This window comes from Coregonus clupeaformis, chromosome 16 (genome assembly GCF_020615455.1).
Source record: "Coregonus clupeaformis isolate EN_2021a chromosome 16, ASM2061545v1, whole genome shotgun sequence".
Lineage (NCBI taxonomy): Eukaryota > Metazoa > Chordata > Actinopteri > Salmoniformes > Salmonidae > Coregonus > Coregonus clupeaformis.
In genome coordinates, this window is record NC_059207.1 from 20,061,959 (window position 1) to 20,079,455 (window position 17,497).

The following is a 17,497-nucleotide window of genomic DNA, read 5'->3' on the forward strand; positions in this document are numbered from 1 at the left end:
TGCAAATCAGAGTAAAACTATAGCGCTCATTTAGCGGTTTTCAAAATTGGCTGAGAAACACGTAGACCGTTCAGAACAATGTTTTTTTTTTTTTTTTACTTCCTGACAAAACACATTCCACGCATTAAAATGTATTTTCAAAACAAATTCAATAAAATACATATAATAGCCTTAGCTGCTTTTAAAGTAATTTTTTCTGTCTTTTATCTCAGTTATTTTCAGTCCTTTATGTGCCTCTATGCGTCTCTCAAGAAGTGTCCGTTTTAGAGGCTGAGGCTCTCACCTTGAAATAGACATCACAGTACTGGTGAGAAAGAATATCCAAACTACATACAATCAAACACAGGTCTGTGGGCACTGGTGCAGTGAGTGCAGTGGAATTGATAGAGTCTTATATGCACCAAAATGGCGGAGCGTTTCCAGAGCTCAGATGGTGAGGTCTCAGTATGCAGGGTAGCTGAGCCAATGGACACCCATTTTGGGGCAGATTTCAGATTTGGAGCACAGGCATTGATGAGCAACACCAAAGAACTGAATTGGATGGAGTCCCATAGCGCGAAAGGCAAAGACAAGAACATCCTCCAAATGAGCATTGGGTAATAGCCGATTGTGGATCTCAAGAACAGACAGACAAGTGTTTTCTGTTATAAAAACAAAAAATACATAGGAGTCATATGCTTCTTCAGAAAAGCAGTCCACAAATGCGATGGAATGAAAAAGAGAAAACAGGTCCCTGTCACACACCAAAAATCCCCTGGAAACCACAAGAACGATAACAATAAAGAAAACATTCAAGTCCCCACCCACCCACCGCCCCCACTCCACTGAACAAAAGCAACCCCCCCAAAAAAAAACAGAACTGAAAAAGATTCCTATGTACACAGAGCTTTGTGAGTGAGTTTGTTTACATCTCTCTCACTGTGTGGCCTACTCCTCCTCGCCTCATATGGACGTACCCCGATCGGGATCGTTGCCGTAGCTGAAGTTGGGCTGGGGAGTAGGCTGGTAGGGTATGGAGGACATAGTCTTGATGGGGCTGCGGAAGAAGCCACCGTTGGGGGCTCTCTGTCTGAAGGTCCCCCCAGTCCGGTGGTCCTGCACGGGACCGAAGGCGAAGCCCTGTTGGGCCTTGGTGGACAGGCTGCGGCTGAGGGTCTGGATCTGCTCTGGGATGAAAGTGGTGGTTGTGATGTGCGTGTTACGGAAGTCGCTGATCTGCTCCAGGGCCTGCCGGGCGGCCGGCATAGAATCCATGTCAAGGGGCGTCAGGTCAATAGAGGAGGTGGAGAACTGCTTGTGGGGACTGTCGTCCTCCGTGCACAGGCTGTTAACCCGGCGGTGAAGGTGCTCCAGGTCGATCTCCTTATCGTCCTGCAGGGGGGAGGGGGAAGGTGGGGGGGGGGTCAGAGAAATAGAGAGAGAGGAGGCGGAGGACATGGGGTCAAAGGAGAGTGAGGATAAAGGTGGAGGAGGAGGAAGAGGAGGAGGAGGGGTGGAGGAGGAGGAGGAGGGGAGGAGGAGGGGAGGAGGAGGGAGAGGAAAAAGGAGTGGTTGTTAAAGGAGGAGAGGAGAAAGGAGGATGGGGGAAGGCACAGTGGAGTGAACGAACGGTGAGGTGAGAGAAGAGGGGAGATTGCATGGCCAAAGGAAAAAGGAGTGTCAAGGAGGATGGTATGGTTGTATAATGAGGATGGTATGGTTGTATAATGAGGATGGTATGGTTGTATAATGAGGATGGTATGGTTGTATAATGAGGATGGTATGGTTGTATAATGAGGATGGTATGGTTGTATAATGAGGATGGTATGGTATGGTTGTATAATGAGGATGGTATGGTTGTATAATGAGGATGGTATGGTTGTATAATGAGGATGGTATGGTTGTATAATGAGGATGGTATGGTTGTATAATGAGGATGGTATGGTTGTATAATGAGGATGGTATGGTATGGTTGTATAATGAGGATGGTATGGTTGTATAATGAGGATGGTATGGTTGTATAATGAGGATGGTATGGTTGTATAATGAGGATGGTATGGTTGTATAATGAGGATGGTAGGGTTGTATAATGAGGATGGTATGGTTGTATAATGAGGATGGTATGGTTGTATAATGAGGATGGTATGGTTGTATAATGAGGATGGTATGGTTGTATAATGAGGATGGTATGGTTGTATAATGAGGATGGTATGGTTGTATAATGACGATGGTATGGTTGTATAATGAGGATGGTATGGTTGTATAATGAGGATGGTATGGTTGTATAATGAGGATGGTATGGTTGTATAATGAGGATGGTATGGTTGTATAATGAGGATGGTAGGGTTGTATAATGAGGATGGTATGGTTGTATAATGAGGATGGTATGGTTGTATAATGAGGATGTATGGTTGTATAATGAGGATGTATGGTTGTATCTGACAATAGTTCAAGGTAGCTACATTTATTCAATGATCTGTTTTGTAAATCGAGATACTTTTTTTTAGAGCGGAAAGGGGTTTACCCATTTCCCCCAGATATTTATATTGAACAAAAAATGTATTTGTCAAAAAATAGTTGATACAGACATATAAATAGCACTACTACATCCAAATAAAAATGATTGGTCAACATCTTTGGGATGGTCACACTTAGAGAGTGGTGTCTCATGCTTGTGCTGAGAGGAAAGTGGCTCAGCTTGTGAGATGATTGTGTCCATTGTGGGGGTACGGGGGTACGGGGAGTGGGGTACTGTGGGGTGGAGGTGGGGAACACACAGCCTTCCTCTATTTTGAGAGAGAGCATCCCCGGTGAGGGGTATGGACAGAGTCACAGACAGCTACTGACCATGTAGCGTGGAGGGGGGTCTTGCCCCGGCTGCGATGGGGGGGCAGAGGGGACCACGGTTACCCTCTTCATCTTAGAAGGGGAGGGGGCAGGAGGAGGTGCTGTTTGTCGGGACCTAGTCACGCCACAAACCCGGGAGGGAGGGGGGATGGACTAAGGAGGGAGGGTTTGAAAGTATAGGAACGAGGGAGGGGGTGGTGAGAGAGAACAGTCAGTTTGTTGACTGCGAGAGCCAGGTTACCTTATGGGTAACTGTCGTACGACAAGAGGAACAGCCTGCTGTTGGTTCAACTGCAGAGGGTTCTGTGTAGCAGCACTTTGCTAACACACAAAGCTGAATATAAAACAGAGTTAATACATTTAAGTACTCTAAGAGATTGGCCTCTGTTTCAATCAGACCGATGTGAAGGGCTCATTTTGGTGGAGAATTCGTTCATGTTTGAGTGGCTACACCTTCATTCATTTGAATTGGACTGTACAGATCCATACTGTAGGCCTTAGCCAAACATGCACCTGTTAACCCACTACAAGCCCTCTAGTGGAGGGAAGGCATCATAGCTCATTACATGACTGCACACTAAACCCTATTCTGCCCTGGTCAGAAAGAGCATGCTGCAAGCCCTCTAGTGGAGGGAAGGCGTCGTAGTTCATTTATCGACAGGCAGTGCCTGTGACTAGAAATGTCATCAATGCCATAGTTTTTTTGTCATCATAAAACAAGAAATATGACAATCTGAGTTGTATTCGACAACTGAATGTTTCGGGATTTGCTCTAACAAGACTCTTCGTATGGGCTCATGCTTAAAGGCCCTGTCATGGGTATAACCTGGAGGTGGGAGGAGAGGCAGTAAAAGTTGTCATTCTCATTTTGGGGGTGAGTTGGGAGGGGTCGTCGTTGGGTTCGAACGTGTGCTGGACGATCAAGGCACATGGGATGTCACAGCATGCGGGTGACTTGGGGTAATGGGGGGAGGGGGCGGTCCTGAGAGTGGTGAGGGGGATGTCATTGGGGGTGTCATGTTGGTGGCAGCATGGTTCAGCTTGCCTGGCGGAAGTGCCATCGGCCTGTGTGTGTGTGTTTGTGTTTGTGCGTAGGTCAGAGAGAGAGAGAGGGACAGACAAGACAGACAGATGGACAGATACACGGACGGACGGACAGACAGAGGATGAGAGCAGGCAGATGGGAGGGTGAAGGAGGGATTTTTTGGGAGGCCAGGGTGAGCAGAAAAAACAGCGCAGTCAGCACACACACACACACACACACACACACACACACACAGACTCAGTGTTTTTTTTTCTTCATGTTCGAGGAGGAGCCTTCGAAGATATACCTGGAAGGGTGAGATGTATAAATGGCATTTTGTATTGCTCTCCCTCGCCCGCTTTACCCTCAACACAGAGTACTTATCTACAAAACAAAACAACAAGGGAATGAAAGCTTTCAGCCAGCAGGGACAGTAAATCAAACATGATCAAACATCTTGTGCTCAGCATCATCAACAAAGTGGCTGTCCATTGTGTGTAGTGTCCATTGTGTGTAGTGTCCATTGTGTGTAGTGTCCATTGTGTGTAGTGTCCCCCTATAGCCACCCTCCCGTAAAGCCAGACAGATCCACCACCCACCACCCAAATGTCCCCAAGTAACATCAACATCTGTGGTACATGTATAAAGCCACAAAAGCACAGTCGTGCAATGTAGCAGCAAAGGAGATGCATTGGTGACCAGCGTATAAGGATTTATTGGAGTATTGCCTTTGTGTTATTCTATAACTGTTGTGTACTGTGTCAAGTATTTTATGTTTTCTGTGGACCTCAGAAAGAGTAGCTGCTGCATGAGCAACAGATACTTGGGATCCTAATAAACTAACTAAACTGGTTCAAAGCCACAGTGAGCCATATTGTGTGTAGTCTACACTACTGTTATACCTATGGACAAGGCACCTCTCCCCACATTGACGTTAACTATTGTATCTGCTGGACATGTCCAAATGCATCTGGCAATCCGATTGGGTTGGAAATTAATCCTGCAACACTGAAGCATTGAAATGTTTTCATTTAAGAGACCCCCAATACCCAAATCTTATATTTGCTTGGAGGGTAGTGTTCATGCATGACCAGTAGTAGAGGACTAACTCTATTGAACTCTACTGAACTCTACTGAACTCTATTGAACTCCACTGAACTCTACTGAACTCTATTGAACTCCACTGAACTCCACTGAACTCTATTGAACTCTACTGAACTCTACTGAACTCTATTGATCACATGGAGAGCTCATCACAGTGTTAATCATTACAAAGCACAACACATCACACAACACAACACAGATATGCAACACAGAAACACTGACAGTGATCACATAGAAACAGAGGCCTCAACAGGGACAGGCCTCTAGAATATTGGGATGTACAGTGTGTACCAGGAGGAAGACAGAGACACAAACACAACTCGTCCCCAGGCAGCTAACGTGGCTTTGGGTTGGAGCTCAGTGGGAGCTGTGTGTCTGTGTCGACTGTGTGTGTGGACTGTGTGAAAGAGGACAGGTGCAAATGAAACATGTAGGATTGTGTGTGTATGTGTGTGTGTGTGTGTTCCCATAGAGAGTAATAATAAATAATTATGATTATTATTATTGTTGGATATTTAAGTGACTCCTTTTTCTGATTGTGAAAGATGAAGGAAAAGGAGAAGAAGGATTGGAAATTATTGAGGCATTATGCAAAATAAGCAACAAAGGGGACAAAGTACATTTGACTTCTTGAGAGCAGGTTGGAGTATTTCCCCTCAAAGCTGAGCACTAGCTTAATTGCGACAAGCCAAACGTGATTGATATCATAATACTGATAGCAGCTGTGACATCCCTCATTTGTTGTTGGTGTGTGTATGCTTGTATGCACGTTTTACGCTTTTCTTTGTCTGTGTGAGAGAGCTAGGGAGCATGTATACTATGCCTGCATCCCAAATGGCAACCTGTTCCTTACATAGTGCACTACTTTTGACCAGTGCACTATGGGTTTAGTGCACTATAAAGGAAATAGGGTGCTATTTAGGACACAGCCTATATTAAGGAGCAATATTAAGGAGTACAGTACTACTGACCCCAGGCCTGCTCTTAGTGTCGTAGTCCCCTGTAGCTCAGTTGTTAGAGCACGGTGCTTGCAACGCCAGCGTTGTGGGTTCGATTCCCATGGGGGACCAGTATGAAGAAAAAAAAAATGTACGCACTCACTAACTGTAAGTCGCTCTGGATAAGAGCGTCTGCTAAATGACTAAACATGTAAAAAAAAAAAAAAAAAAGGAGGAGAGGGAAGAACCAATCCTAATGAGAAAAGGCAGTAGTGCTCCTAGTCATATCCTCTTCCCTACAGACACACTGCACTGGGCCCAGCAGGATGTGACCTCACCACCACCACCCTGCTGACTGTAACCACGATCTGTAACCACGGTCACAAGCATTGCCATGGGCCATAGTGTAGGGGTCCTCACTACCTTCACCAGGGCAGCATTGGGCCACTGCTGAAACCCTTGGATTCCATAGATGGTATAATGTTAGACATTTAATGCAGCACTCAATATTCAGTTCTATATGAATTAGATTCCAAATCAGTTCAATATTCAAAAGTAGGTGAGGGCTCGCAACAGATCACTACGAACTTCCAGCTTTAAACTCAGTTGATACTCTCCCGAGTGGCGCAGTGGTCTAAGGCACTGCATTGCTGTGCCACTAGAGATCCTGGTTCGAATCCAGGCTCTGTCGTAGCCGGCCGCAACCGGGAGACCCATGGGGCGGTGCACAATTGGCCCAGTGTCGTCCAGGGTAGGTAGAGCATGGCGTTTGCAATGCCAGGGTTGTGGGTTCGATTCCCACGGGGGGCCAGTATGAAAAAAATATAATGTATGCACTCACTAACTGTAAGTCGCTCTGGATAAGATGATGTAATGTAAATGTTGATTCTTTAATTTTTTTATTTTAATTTTCTTTTACAGTGCAACCAATATCCATGAAGTACCTAACCAAAGTAAATGTCAATTCTGATAGGACTATTTGAGTGCTAAATGAAGTGAGTTGCTAATCACATTGATTTCTCAACGCTGTCCATTGCAAAGACCTTGAACCCCAGTAATAGACACACTGGTCAGTCATGGTCCCTGTATTGAAGGTTAATAAAGATGGCGCGGTGCCCGCTGGGCTTCTTTGCCCAGGACCACTGGCAGACAGGCTCACTGGTCAATCTGACACATTAAAGCTGCTGTGAGTGCAGAGGGTCGTGAGTAGGGGGTACAGGGCCAGGGTGGGTGCTATGATGGGGAACAGAGCTGAGACAACACAGGCCTCGCTCCCCTGATCAAAAGCCTTCATTATTGTCAAGCTGGAGAGATTAAACAGCCATTCTGTTGAGCACGCAGCTTCCTGTGGCATGGCTCTGATGTCAGGACACAGTCAGAACACAACACACAGACACCAGCTGAGAGGGGGAGGGGAGTGGAGGGAGAGAGAGAGGAGAGGAAATTAGAGGAGGGGAGTGGAGAAGAGGGGAGAGGAGGGGAGGGGAAACAAGAGGAGAGGAGAGGAGAGGAGAGGAGAGGAGAGGAGGTGGAAGGGGGTGGTGTGTGGATCATATTGATAGTGGTGTTTATGATGGTGTCTGTATGGTTGGTTGTGACTTGATAGGTTGAGAGGATCTCTGCATGACTAACTCATAACTAATAGCTTTTCATACTTGTCAGATTGCTTTCAATCAGATAACGTTAACTAACATATTAGGGCCAATTCTGACCACTAGCCCACTGCTACAACGTAATGGATTTGATAAATTACTCTCAACATGGGAAATTTAAAAATATTATTTCAGTGGAGTAAAACCATTATCTTAGTGGTAAACTGACCCCCATTCTAAGATTGATAAAAGCGTCTGCTAAATGGCATATTATTATTATTATTATTATTATTATTATTATTGACTTTACTTTATTAGGTGTTCACAGCGGACATGGCAATTAATATTCATCCGGTGATTGGTTGAGGCTTCTTGGGTGCGTGACGTCACTCCGAGTCCTTACCAAAACAAAAAACATGTCGGAGACTTTCGCTCGCCTTGGATCTGAAACCAGTAGTAACCACCAACTTGAATGACTTTTAACTTTAAATTAAATGTCAAATCTAACATACCCGCGCCTCAATAACATTGTCACGGAGGAGGGCTTGCTAGCTAGCTACAGGGTTTGAGTCATCTCGTTTTCTTGTAAAACAACTCAGTTAGCTAGCGAAATGCTAATTCACGACGCTAGCTAACGTGTAAACTAGACTGCTTCTAGACTCGGGAGCTCATGGTGGCTTCAGGAGCCAGCGGGTTAGATTATTACACCATGGGTAACAACAACTGGCTACTAGAACTGAGCCGATGGACATGGGACAATTACATGTGTTATGTAAACCTTATGTATACAGTACGTCCTTAGAAGCTGTGTGAATATAAAGTCGCTTCACCAGACCAGTTGGTGGCACCATAGGATACTAGAGCAATAACTATTGATCAAGTGGACTTTCTCTCATGCAAATGAATGTTAGATTTAAATGATGCAGGCGAACAAAGTGTAGGGGTCATAATCACACTGTTGTCCTATTATGTGGTCTGAACGTAGTGAAAAGTGGCTATTTTATTCGGTAAATTGAGAAACCGAAAGTCCTGCGGCTTGCACAGCCAGCGTATTACAGCTGTGAGAGCGTATTGAAGTATTTTGGAACGCTAATGTGGAGCGTACCAACTGAGATTTAAATCAACATGGTAATGCTTTCACTGATTGCACATAAATAAAGATAGTTCCTACATGACAGAGTGCTTGCTTTGTTTTCCAACTGATCTTGTGTCCTTTCTGTCAATCTGTGAACCCTGTTCATTGCTGCTCACAGCTATATTTATAAAATGTATTTGCTATAACATTATCCTAATTCAGTGCCACTCCATGGCATGATTTAATTTGTGATTGTAACTAATACATGACTAATTAACACTAAACTGGGCGTGATAATATTTATGTTCCATAACTGCATTGCTCTTAGCTCATTAGTACATTTCATATCAGCTTTACTGTGTAGGATTTCACAGTCTTTGAAACGCTGGGCCATTTCCATAACCACTTTGCTCGGATCTAGAAGTGATCAAAACACCTTGGCTATGCCTACCTGCTCATTATGGGCACAAGTGGAATAAGATATATGACAGAAAGAGAGATATAGGAAAGGGCAATTATGGATGTGCTATGTATGGCTGTACCTTGTGTGAGCAGTCAAATGTTCAGGGACATCTGAATTGAATACAGGCCTTTAACATTAGGTAAGTTTCTGTTTTAAGCTGGTAGGCCTTCGTCTCCAACTCTATGGCACTTCAGATGTTTCTGAGAGTCTGCATTTATTTCTCTGTTCAGAATCGGACTGGCCAAAAGGCAGTTCGGGCAAATGTCAGATGGGCTGGTCCATCTTTAGCCCAGTGAACCTCTCGAAATTGGGGTTTCTGCACAGAATGATCATTATTTGAGGGCCTTGAGGAAATCATATACTACCGTTTGTTTGCATCCCAAATGACACCCTATTCCCTATATAGTGCACTACTTTTGAACAGTGTCCTATGGGACACCCTATGTGTCCAGGTCAAAAGTAGTGCACTATATGGGAATAGGGTGCCATTTGGGACGTGTCCTATTTCATGTGCAGTCCCAGCAACAGATATCAGTTAAGTTGATGATATCTTCTGAAAATAGGTTTGTTCTCACACCTTATGTAGTTCCAGTGGCAAAGAGAAAAAAAACACAGGAGTGTGCCAGAGTTTCACTGTGTACGAAATCTTATCAAACACCAAATGAGACATTTGTTTATTATCCGTCCAACCAGCTGGCCGTGGATAGCTTGGACACCACAGCAAGGGACAGACACTTGACTGACAGTTTAAAAGGTAAACGAGAGCTCTCCTGACTACGTACAAACATCTGTAACATCATGACACTGACACCATGTACAGTAGACATGACATACAGCCACAGAAGTAAAACAGAAGGTTCAAGTCAAGTGTTACCCAGACCTCCAGACCCAGCCCCCACAACCACCCGGCCTCCCCCAGCTCCTCACCTCCTTGGAGGGGACTCGTGAGCCCTTCCTCCTAGTCCACCAGGTCTCCACCATGGCGATGAGACAGGAGAGCACCACGCCGGCCGCAAGCACGCAGAACACGCCGGCGAAGCTGTGGATGTCCAGGGCGCTGCCGCGGTGTTTGGTGTGCACCGCTGAGTACAGGTCACATGGGCTGTCCCGGGGCCACCATTTCAGTTTCAGGATGTCCATGTCCCCGTTCTGCTGCAGCTCCAGGATCCTGACACACACACACACACACACACACACACACACACACACACACACACACACACACACACACACACACACACACACACGGACGCACACACACACACACACGGACGCACACACACACACACGGATGCACACACACACACACGCACACACACAAACACACACTAATTGAGTACAGGTCTATGGTATTGTCTGTAGGTGTATACAGGAACAGGAAAGGCTTAATAAATCTCATTCAGATTGGACCGCATCACATTTTCTTCAGGTTGTAGTAAGTACCTTAGACCCAGAAACATATACAGCCGCTAGTGAAAGTCTACACACCCCTTGCACAGTCTTCAGATTTTGCTGCGTTAAATCTCAAAAGGAAATAAATTAGATTTTCTTCTTACCGATCTACACAACCTACTCAACATTTTCAAAGTGATAGAAAAATTATTGAAAATGCTCTAAATTAAAAAAACATTTATAAAAAAGATGTCTCGATTGCGTATGTCTTCACACCCCAGAGTTAATACTTGGTGGAAGCACCTTTGGCAGCCATTACAGCTGTGAGTCATTTTTTTTACAAGATTCTACCAACTTTAACAACATACAGTGCATTCGGAAAGTATTCAGACCCCTTTACTTTTTCCACATTTTGTTACGTTACAGCCTTATTCTGAAATTGATTGAATTTTTTATTTACATAAGTATTCAGACCCTTTACTATGAGACTCGAAATTGAGCTCAGGTGCATCCTGTTTCCATTGATCATCCTTGAGATGTTTCTACAACTTGATTGGAGTCCACCTGTGGTAAATTCAATTGATTGGACACTATTTGGAAAGGCACACGCCTGTCTATATAAGGACCCACAGTTGACAGTGCATGTCAGAGCAAAAACCAAGCCATGAGGTTGAAATAATTGTCCGTGGAGCACAGAGACAGGATTATGTCGAGGCACAGATCTGGGGAAGGGTACCAAAACATTGCTGCAGCATTGAAGGTCACCAAGAACACAGTGGCCTCCATCATTCTTAAATGGAAGAAGTTTGGAACCACCAAGACTCTTCCTAGAGCTGGCCACCCGGCCAAACTGAGCAATCAGGGGAGAAGGGCCTTGGTCAGGGAGGTGACCAAGAACCCGATGGTCACTCTGACAGAGCTCCAGAGTTCCACTGTGGAGATGGGAGAACCTTCCAGAAATACAACCATCTCTGCAGCACTCCACCAATCAGGCATTTATGGTAGAGTGGCCAGACGGAAGCCACTCATCAGTAAAAGGCACATGACAGCCCACTTGGAGTTTGCCAAAAGGCACCTAAAGGACTCTCAGACCATGAGAAACAAGATTCTCTGGTATGATGAAACCAAGATTGAACTCTTTGGCCTTAATGCAAAGCGTCACGTCTGGAGGAAACCTGGCACCATCCCTATGGTGAAGCATGGTGGTGGCAGCATCATGCTGTCGGGATGTTTTTCAGTGGCAGGGACTGGGAGACTAGTCAGGATCGAGGGAAAGCTGAACAGAGCAAAGTACAGAGAGATCCTTGATGAAAACCTGTTCCAGAGTGCTCAGGACCTCAGAATAGGGAGAGGTTCACCTTCCAACAGGACAATGACCCTAAGTACACAACCAAGACAACGCAGGAGTGGCTTCGGGACAAGTCTCTGAATGTCCTTGAGTGGCCCAGCCATAAAATAGCTGTGCAGCGACGCTCCCCATCCAACCAGACAGAGCTTGAGAGGATCTGCAGAGACGAATGGGAGAAACTCCCCAAATACAGGTGTGCCAAGCTTATAGCGTCATACCCAAGAAGACTCGAGGCTGTAATCGCTGTCAAAGGTGCTTCAACAAAGTACTGAGTAAAGGGTCTGAATACTTACTTAACTGTGATATTTCAGTTATTTATTTTTAATACATTTGGAAAAATGTCTAAAAACCTGTTTTTGCTTTGTCATTATGGGGTATTGTGTGTAGATTGATGAGGGAAAAAACTATTTAATCCATTTTAGAATATGACTGTAACGTAACAAAATGTGGAAAAAGTAAAGGGGTCTGAATAGTTTCCGAATGCACTGTATATCCAATGTTTTTGTGAAAATTGCTCAAGCTCAGGAAATTTAGTTAGGAGTCATTGACGGACATTTCACTAGGCAATGTATATATACGGCTAAACAGAAAGATGGTTGTTTTATTCAAAGGAATCCACTGAGTATGATTAATGTCCTTCACATTGCATGATGATCTGACGGGTGAATCTCAATTACAAACACTTCATTCCTCTCCTCCTCTCTCCTCACCTCCTTCTCTAAATGCATTAGAAGAGAAGGTCAGAGGGGAGAAACCCCCAATGCGAGGAGAGGACATGAGGAATAAAATAAATACAATTTAGATCCACCCTGAGTCTCTGCAGTTGTTTGAATGATCCTCCAACACTAGAGGGCGATATCGGCCAGATAATGGTGCCACAGACTGACAGCTGTATTAGCCTGTCAAAGTAATTGTAAGAAATATTAATATGTTTTGTAGCTGAGTGTAAGTACTTTGCTGTAATTACATTATGCTGTCCAGATAAAGAAAATGATCTATCACATCCAGTAAAAACCAGTAAAGGTTAACTGTTCACTTACGTCACGTGCCAAACTCATTCCACGGAGGGCCGAGTGTCTGTGGGTTTTCACTCCTCCCTTGTACTTGATTGATGAATTAAGGTCACTAATTAGTAAGGAACTCCCCTCACCTGGTTGTCTAGGGCTTAATTGAAAGGAAAAACCAAAAACACGCAGACACTCAGCCCTCTGTGGAATGAGTTTGACACGTGACGTAAGTGAACAGACGCCTCCAGGACGCGGCAACCCCTGATATACGGCATTGTATTTCAGAGGTCTGACTTGTGGTATCGCTTGTAAAGAAAAAATTAACTGCAAACACATACGCACACAAACGTACCCACACACGCATGCACACAAGTGACTTGAATGACAATGCTTATCTTCGACTGTGTCGCTACTAAGTACAGCATCTAAAAATGCTATCTATCTATCTATCTAAAATGCAAATGTATTGAAATGGTAGTTTACATAATTGGCAAATGAATAACGGCACAGAGGAGCACATCTTCTTTCAATAACATATCATTCTCTATTATAGACATTATTTTATCCTCTCGACTCCTTAGAACTAGAAGGGACACACATGGACAGCTGGCCAGATGGGCTACAAGGACGGAATAAAGTATTTGAGAGATACGTGCGTATAGAAGAACTGTAAAATGTGGGATTACTGTTGGGAGACTAAGGTCTGATCTGGGATTACTGTTGGGAGACTAAGGTCTGATCTGGGATTACTGTTGGGAGACTAAGGTCTGATCTGGGATTACTGTTGGGAGACTAAGGTTTGATCGTTGCGATTACTGTTGGGAGACTAAGGTCTGATCTGGGATTACTGTTGGGAGACTAAGGTTTGATCTGGGAATACTGTTGGGAGACTAAAGTCTGATCTGTTGGGATTACTGTTGGGAGACTATGGTCTGATCTGGGATTACTGTTGGGAGACTAAGGTCTGATCTGTTGGGATTACTGTTGGGAGACTAAGGTTTGATTTAGGATTACTGTTGGGAGACTAAAGTCTGATCTGTTGGGATTACTGTTGGGAGACTAAGGTCTGATCTGGGATTACTGTTGGGAGACTAAGGTCTGATCTGGGATTACTGTTGGGAGACTAAGGTCTGATCTGTTGGGATTACTGTTGGGAGACTATGGTCTGATCTGGGATTACTGTTGGGAGACTAAGGTCTGATCTGTTGGGATTACTGTTGGGAGACTATGGTCTGATCTGGGATTACTGTTGGGAGACTAAGGTCTGATCTGTGATTACTGTTGGGAGACTAAGGTCTGATCTGGGATTACTGTTAGGAGACTAAGGTCTGATCTGTTGGGATTACTGTTGGGAGACTAAGGTCTGATCTGGGATTACTGTTGGGAGAATAAGGTCTGATCTGGGATTACTGTTAGGAGACTAAGGTCTGATCTGTTGGGATTACTGTTGGGAGACTAAGGTCTGATCTGGGATTACTGTTGGGAGACTAAGGTCTGATCTGGGATTACTGTTGGGAGACTAAGGTCTGATCTGGGAATACTGTTGGGAGACTAAGGTCTGATCTGTTGGGATTACTGTTGGGAGACTAAGGTCTGATCTGGGATTACTGTTGGGAGACTAAGGTCTGATCTGGGATTACTGTTGGGAGACTAAGGTCTGATCTGGGATTACTGTTGGGAGACTAAGGTCTGATCTGGGATTACTGTTGGGAGACTAAAGTCTGATCTGGGATTACTGTTGGGAGACTAAGGTCTGATCTGGGAATACTGTTGGGAGACTAAGGTTTGATCTGTTGGGATTACTGTTGGGAGACTAAGGTCTGATCTGGGATTACTGTTGGGAGACTAAGGTTTGATCTGTGATTACTGTTGGGAGACTAAAGTCTGGTCTGTTGGGATTACTGTTGGGAGACTATGGTCTGATCTGGGATTACTATTGGGAGACTAAGGTCTGATCTGGGAATACTGTTGGGAGACTAAGGTCTGATCTGGGATTACTGTTGGGAGACTAAGGTCTGATCTGGGATTACTGTTGGGAGACTAAGGGCTGATCTGGGATTACTGTTGGGAGACTAAGGTCTGATCTGGGATTACTGTTAGGAGACTAAGGTCTGATCTGTTGGGATTACTGTTGGGAGACTAAGGTCTGATCTGGGATTACTGTTGGGAGACTAAGGTCTGATCTGGGATTACTGTTGGGAGACTAAGGTCTGATCTGGGAATACTGTTGGGAGACTAAGGTCTGATCTGGGATTACTGTTGGGAGACTAAGGTCTGATCTGGGATTACTGTTGGGAGACTAAGGTCTGATCTGGGATTACTGTTGGGAGACTAAGGTCTGATCTGGGATTACTGTTGGGAGACTAAGGTTTGATCTGGGAAAACTGTTGGGAGACTAAAGTCTGATCTGTTGGGATTACTGTTGGGAGACTATGGTCTGATCTGGGATTACTGTTGGGAGACTAAGGTCTGATCTGTTGGGATTACTGTTGGGAGACTAAGGTCTGATCTGTTGGGATTACTGTTGGGAGACTAAGGTCTGATCTGGGATTACTGTTGGGAGACTAAGGTCTGATCTGTTGGGATTACTGTTGGGAGACTATGGTCTGATCTGGGATTACTGTTGGGAGACTAAGGTCTGATCTGTTGGGATTACTGTTGGGAGACTATGGTCTGATCTGGGATTACTGTTGGGAGACTAAGGTCTGATCTGTGATTACTGTTGGGAGACTAAGGTCTGATCTGGGATTACTGTTAGGAGACTAAGGTCTGATCTGTTGGGATTACTGTTGGGAGACTAAGGTCTGATCTGGGATTACTGTTGGGAGAATAAGGTCTGATCTGGGATTACTTTTAGGAGACTAAGGTCTGATCTGTTGGGATTACTGTTGGGAGACTAAGGTCTGATCTGGGATTACTGTTGGGAGACTAAGGTCTGATCTGGGATTACTGTTGGGAGACTAAGGTCTGATCTGGGAATACTGTTGGGAGACTAAGGTCTGATCTGTTGGGATTACTGTTGGGAGACTAAGGTCTGATCTGTTGGGATTACTGTTGGGAGACTAAGGTCTGATCTGGGATTACTGTTGGGAGACTAAAGTCTGATCTGTTGGGATTACTGTTGGGAGACTATGGTCTGATCTGGGATTACTGTTGGGAGACTAAGGTCTGATCTGTTGGGATTACTGTTGGGAGACTATGGTCTGATCTGGGATTACTGTTGGGAGACTAAGGTCTGATCTGGGATTACTGTTGGGAGACTAAGGTCTGATCTGGGATTATTGTTGGGAGACTAAGGTCTGATCTGGGATTACTGTTGGGAGACTAAAGTCTGATCTGGGATTACTGTTGGGAGACTAAGGTCTGATCTGAGATTACTGTTGGGAGACTAAGGTTTGATCTGTTGGGATTACTGTTGGGAGACTAAGGTTTGATCTGTGATTACTGTTGGGAGTCTAAAGTCTGGTCTGTTGGGATTACTGTTGGGAGACTATGGTCTGATCTGGGATTACTGTTGGGAGACTAAGGTCTGATCTGGGAATACTGTTGGGAGACTAAGGTCTGATCTGGGATTACTGTTGGGAGACTAAGGTCTGATCTGGGATTACTGTTGGGAGACTAAGGGCTGATCTGGGATTACTGTTGGGAGACTAAGGTCTGATCTGGGATTATTGTTAGGAGACTAAGGTCTGATCTGTTGGGATTACTGTTGGGAGACTAAGGTCTGATCTGGGATTACTGTTGGGAGACTAAGGTCTGATCTGGGATTACTGTTGGGAGACTAAGGTCTGATCTGGGAATACTGTTGGGAGACTAATGTCTGATCTGTTGGGATTACTGTTGGGAGACTAAGGTCTGATCTGTTGGGATTACTGTTGGGAGACTAAGGTCTGATCTGGGATTACTGTTGGGAGACTAAAGTCTGATCTGTTGGGATTACTGTTGGGAGACTATGGTCTGATCTGGGATTACTGTTGGGAGACTAAGGTCTGATCTGTTGGGATTACTGTTGGGAGACTATGGTCTGGTCTGGGATTACTGTTGGGAGACTAAGGTCTGATCTGGGATTACTGTTGGGGGACTAAGGTCTGATCTGGGATTACTGTTAGGAGACTAAGGTCTGATCTGTTGGGATTACTTTTGGGAGACTAAGGTCTGATCTGGGATTACTGTTGGGAGACTAAGGTCTGATCTGGGATTACTGTTAGGAGACTAAGGTCTGATCTGTTGGGATTACTGTTGGGAGACTAAGGTCTGATCTGGGATTACTGTTGGGAGACTAAGGTCTGATCTGGGATTACTGTTGGGAGACTAAGGTCTGATCTGGGAATACTGTTGGGAGACTAAGGTCTGATCTGTTGGGATTACTGTTGGGAGACTAAGGTCTGATCTGTTGGGATTACTGTTGGGAGACTAAGGTCTGATCTGGGATTACTGTTGGGAGACTAAAGTCTGATCTGTTGGGATTACTGTTGGGAGACTATGGTCTTATCTGGGATTACTGTTGGGAGACTAAGGTCTGATCTGTTGGGATTACTGTTGGGAGACTATGGTCTGATCTGGGATTACTGTTGGGAGACTAAGGTCTGATCTGGGATTACTGTTGGGAGACTAAGGTCTGATCTGGGATTACTGTTGGGAGACTAAGGTCTGATCTGGGATTACTGTTGGGAGACTAAAGTCTGATCTGGGATTACTGTTGGGAGACTAAGGTCTGATCTGGGAATA

General features: G+C 44.8%; 1 protein-coding gene across 1 annotated transcript in view; it reads right to left on the reverse strand.

Annotated features, from left to right (window-relative positions):
- Positions 1 to 835: 835 nt before the first annotated feature.
- The window catches only part of LOC123492762 (glutamate receptor ionotropic, delta-2-like), a 46,572-nt gene continuing 29,910 nt past the window's right edge, over positions 836 to 17,497 (reverse strand). Inside the window, exons 3-4 of the mRNA XM_045225957.1 lie at positions 9,950 to 10,190; positions 836 to 1,371 (exon numbers count right to left, since the gene is read on the reverse strand). Coding sequence (XP_045081892.1) covers positions 943 to 1,371; positions 9,950 to 10,190 — 670 coding nt within the window. The 3' untranslated portion in view covers positions 836 to 942. The remainder of the gene's footprint in view (positions 1,372 to 9,949; positions 10,191 to 17,497) is intronic.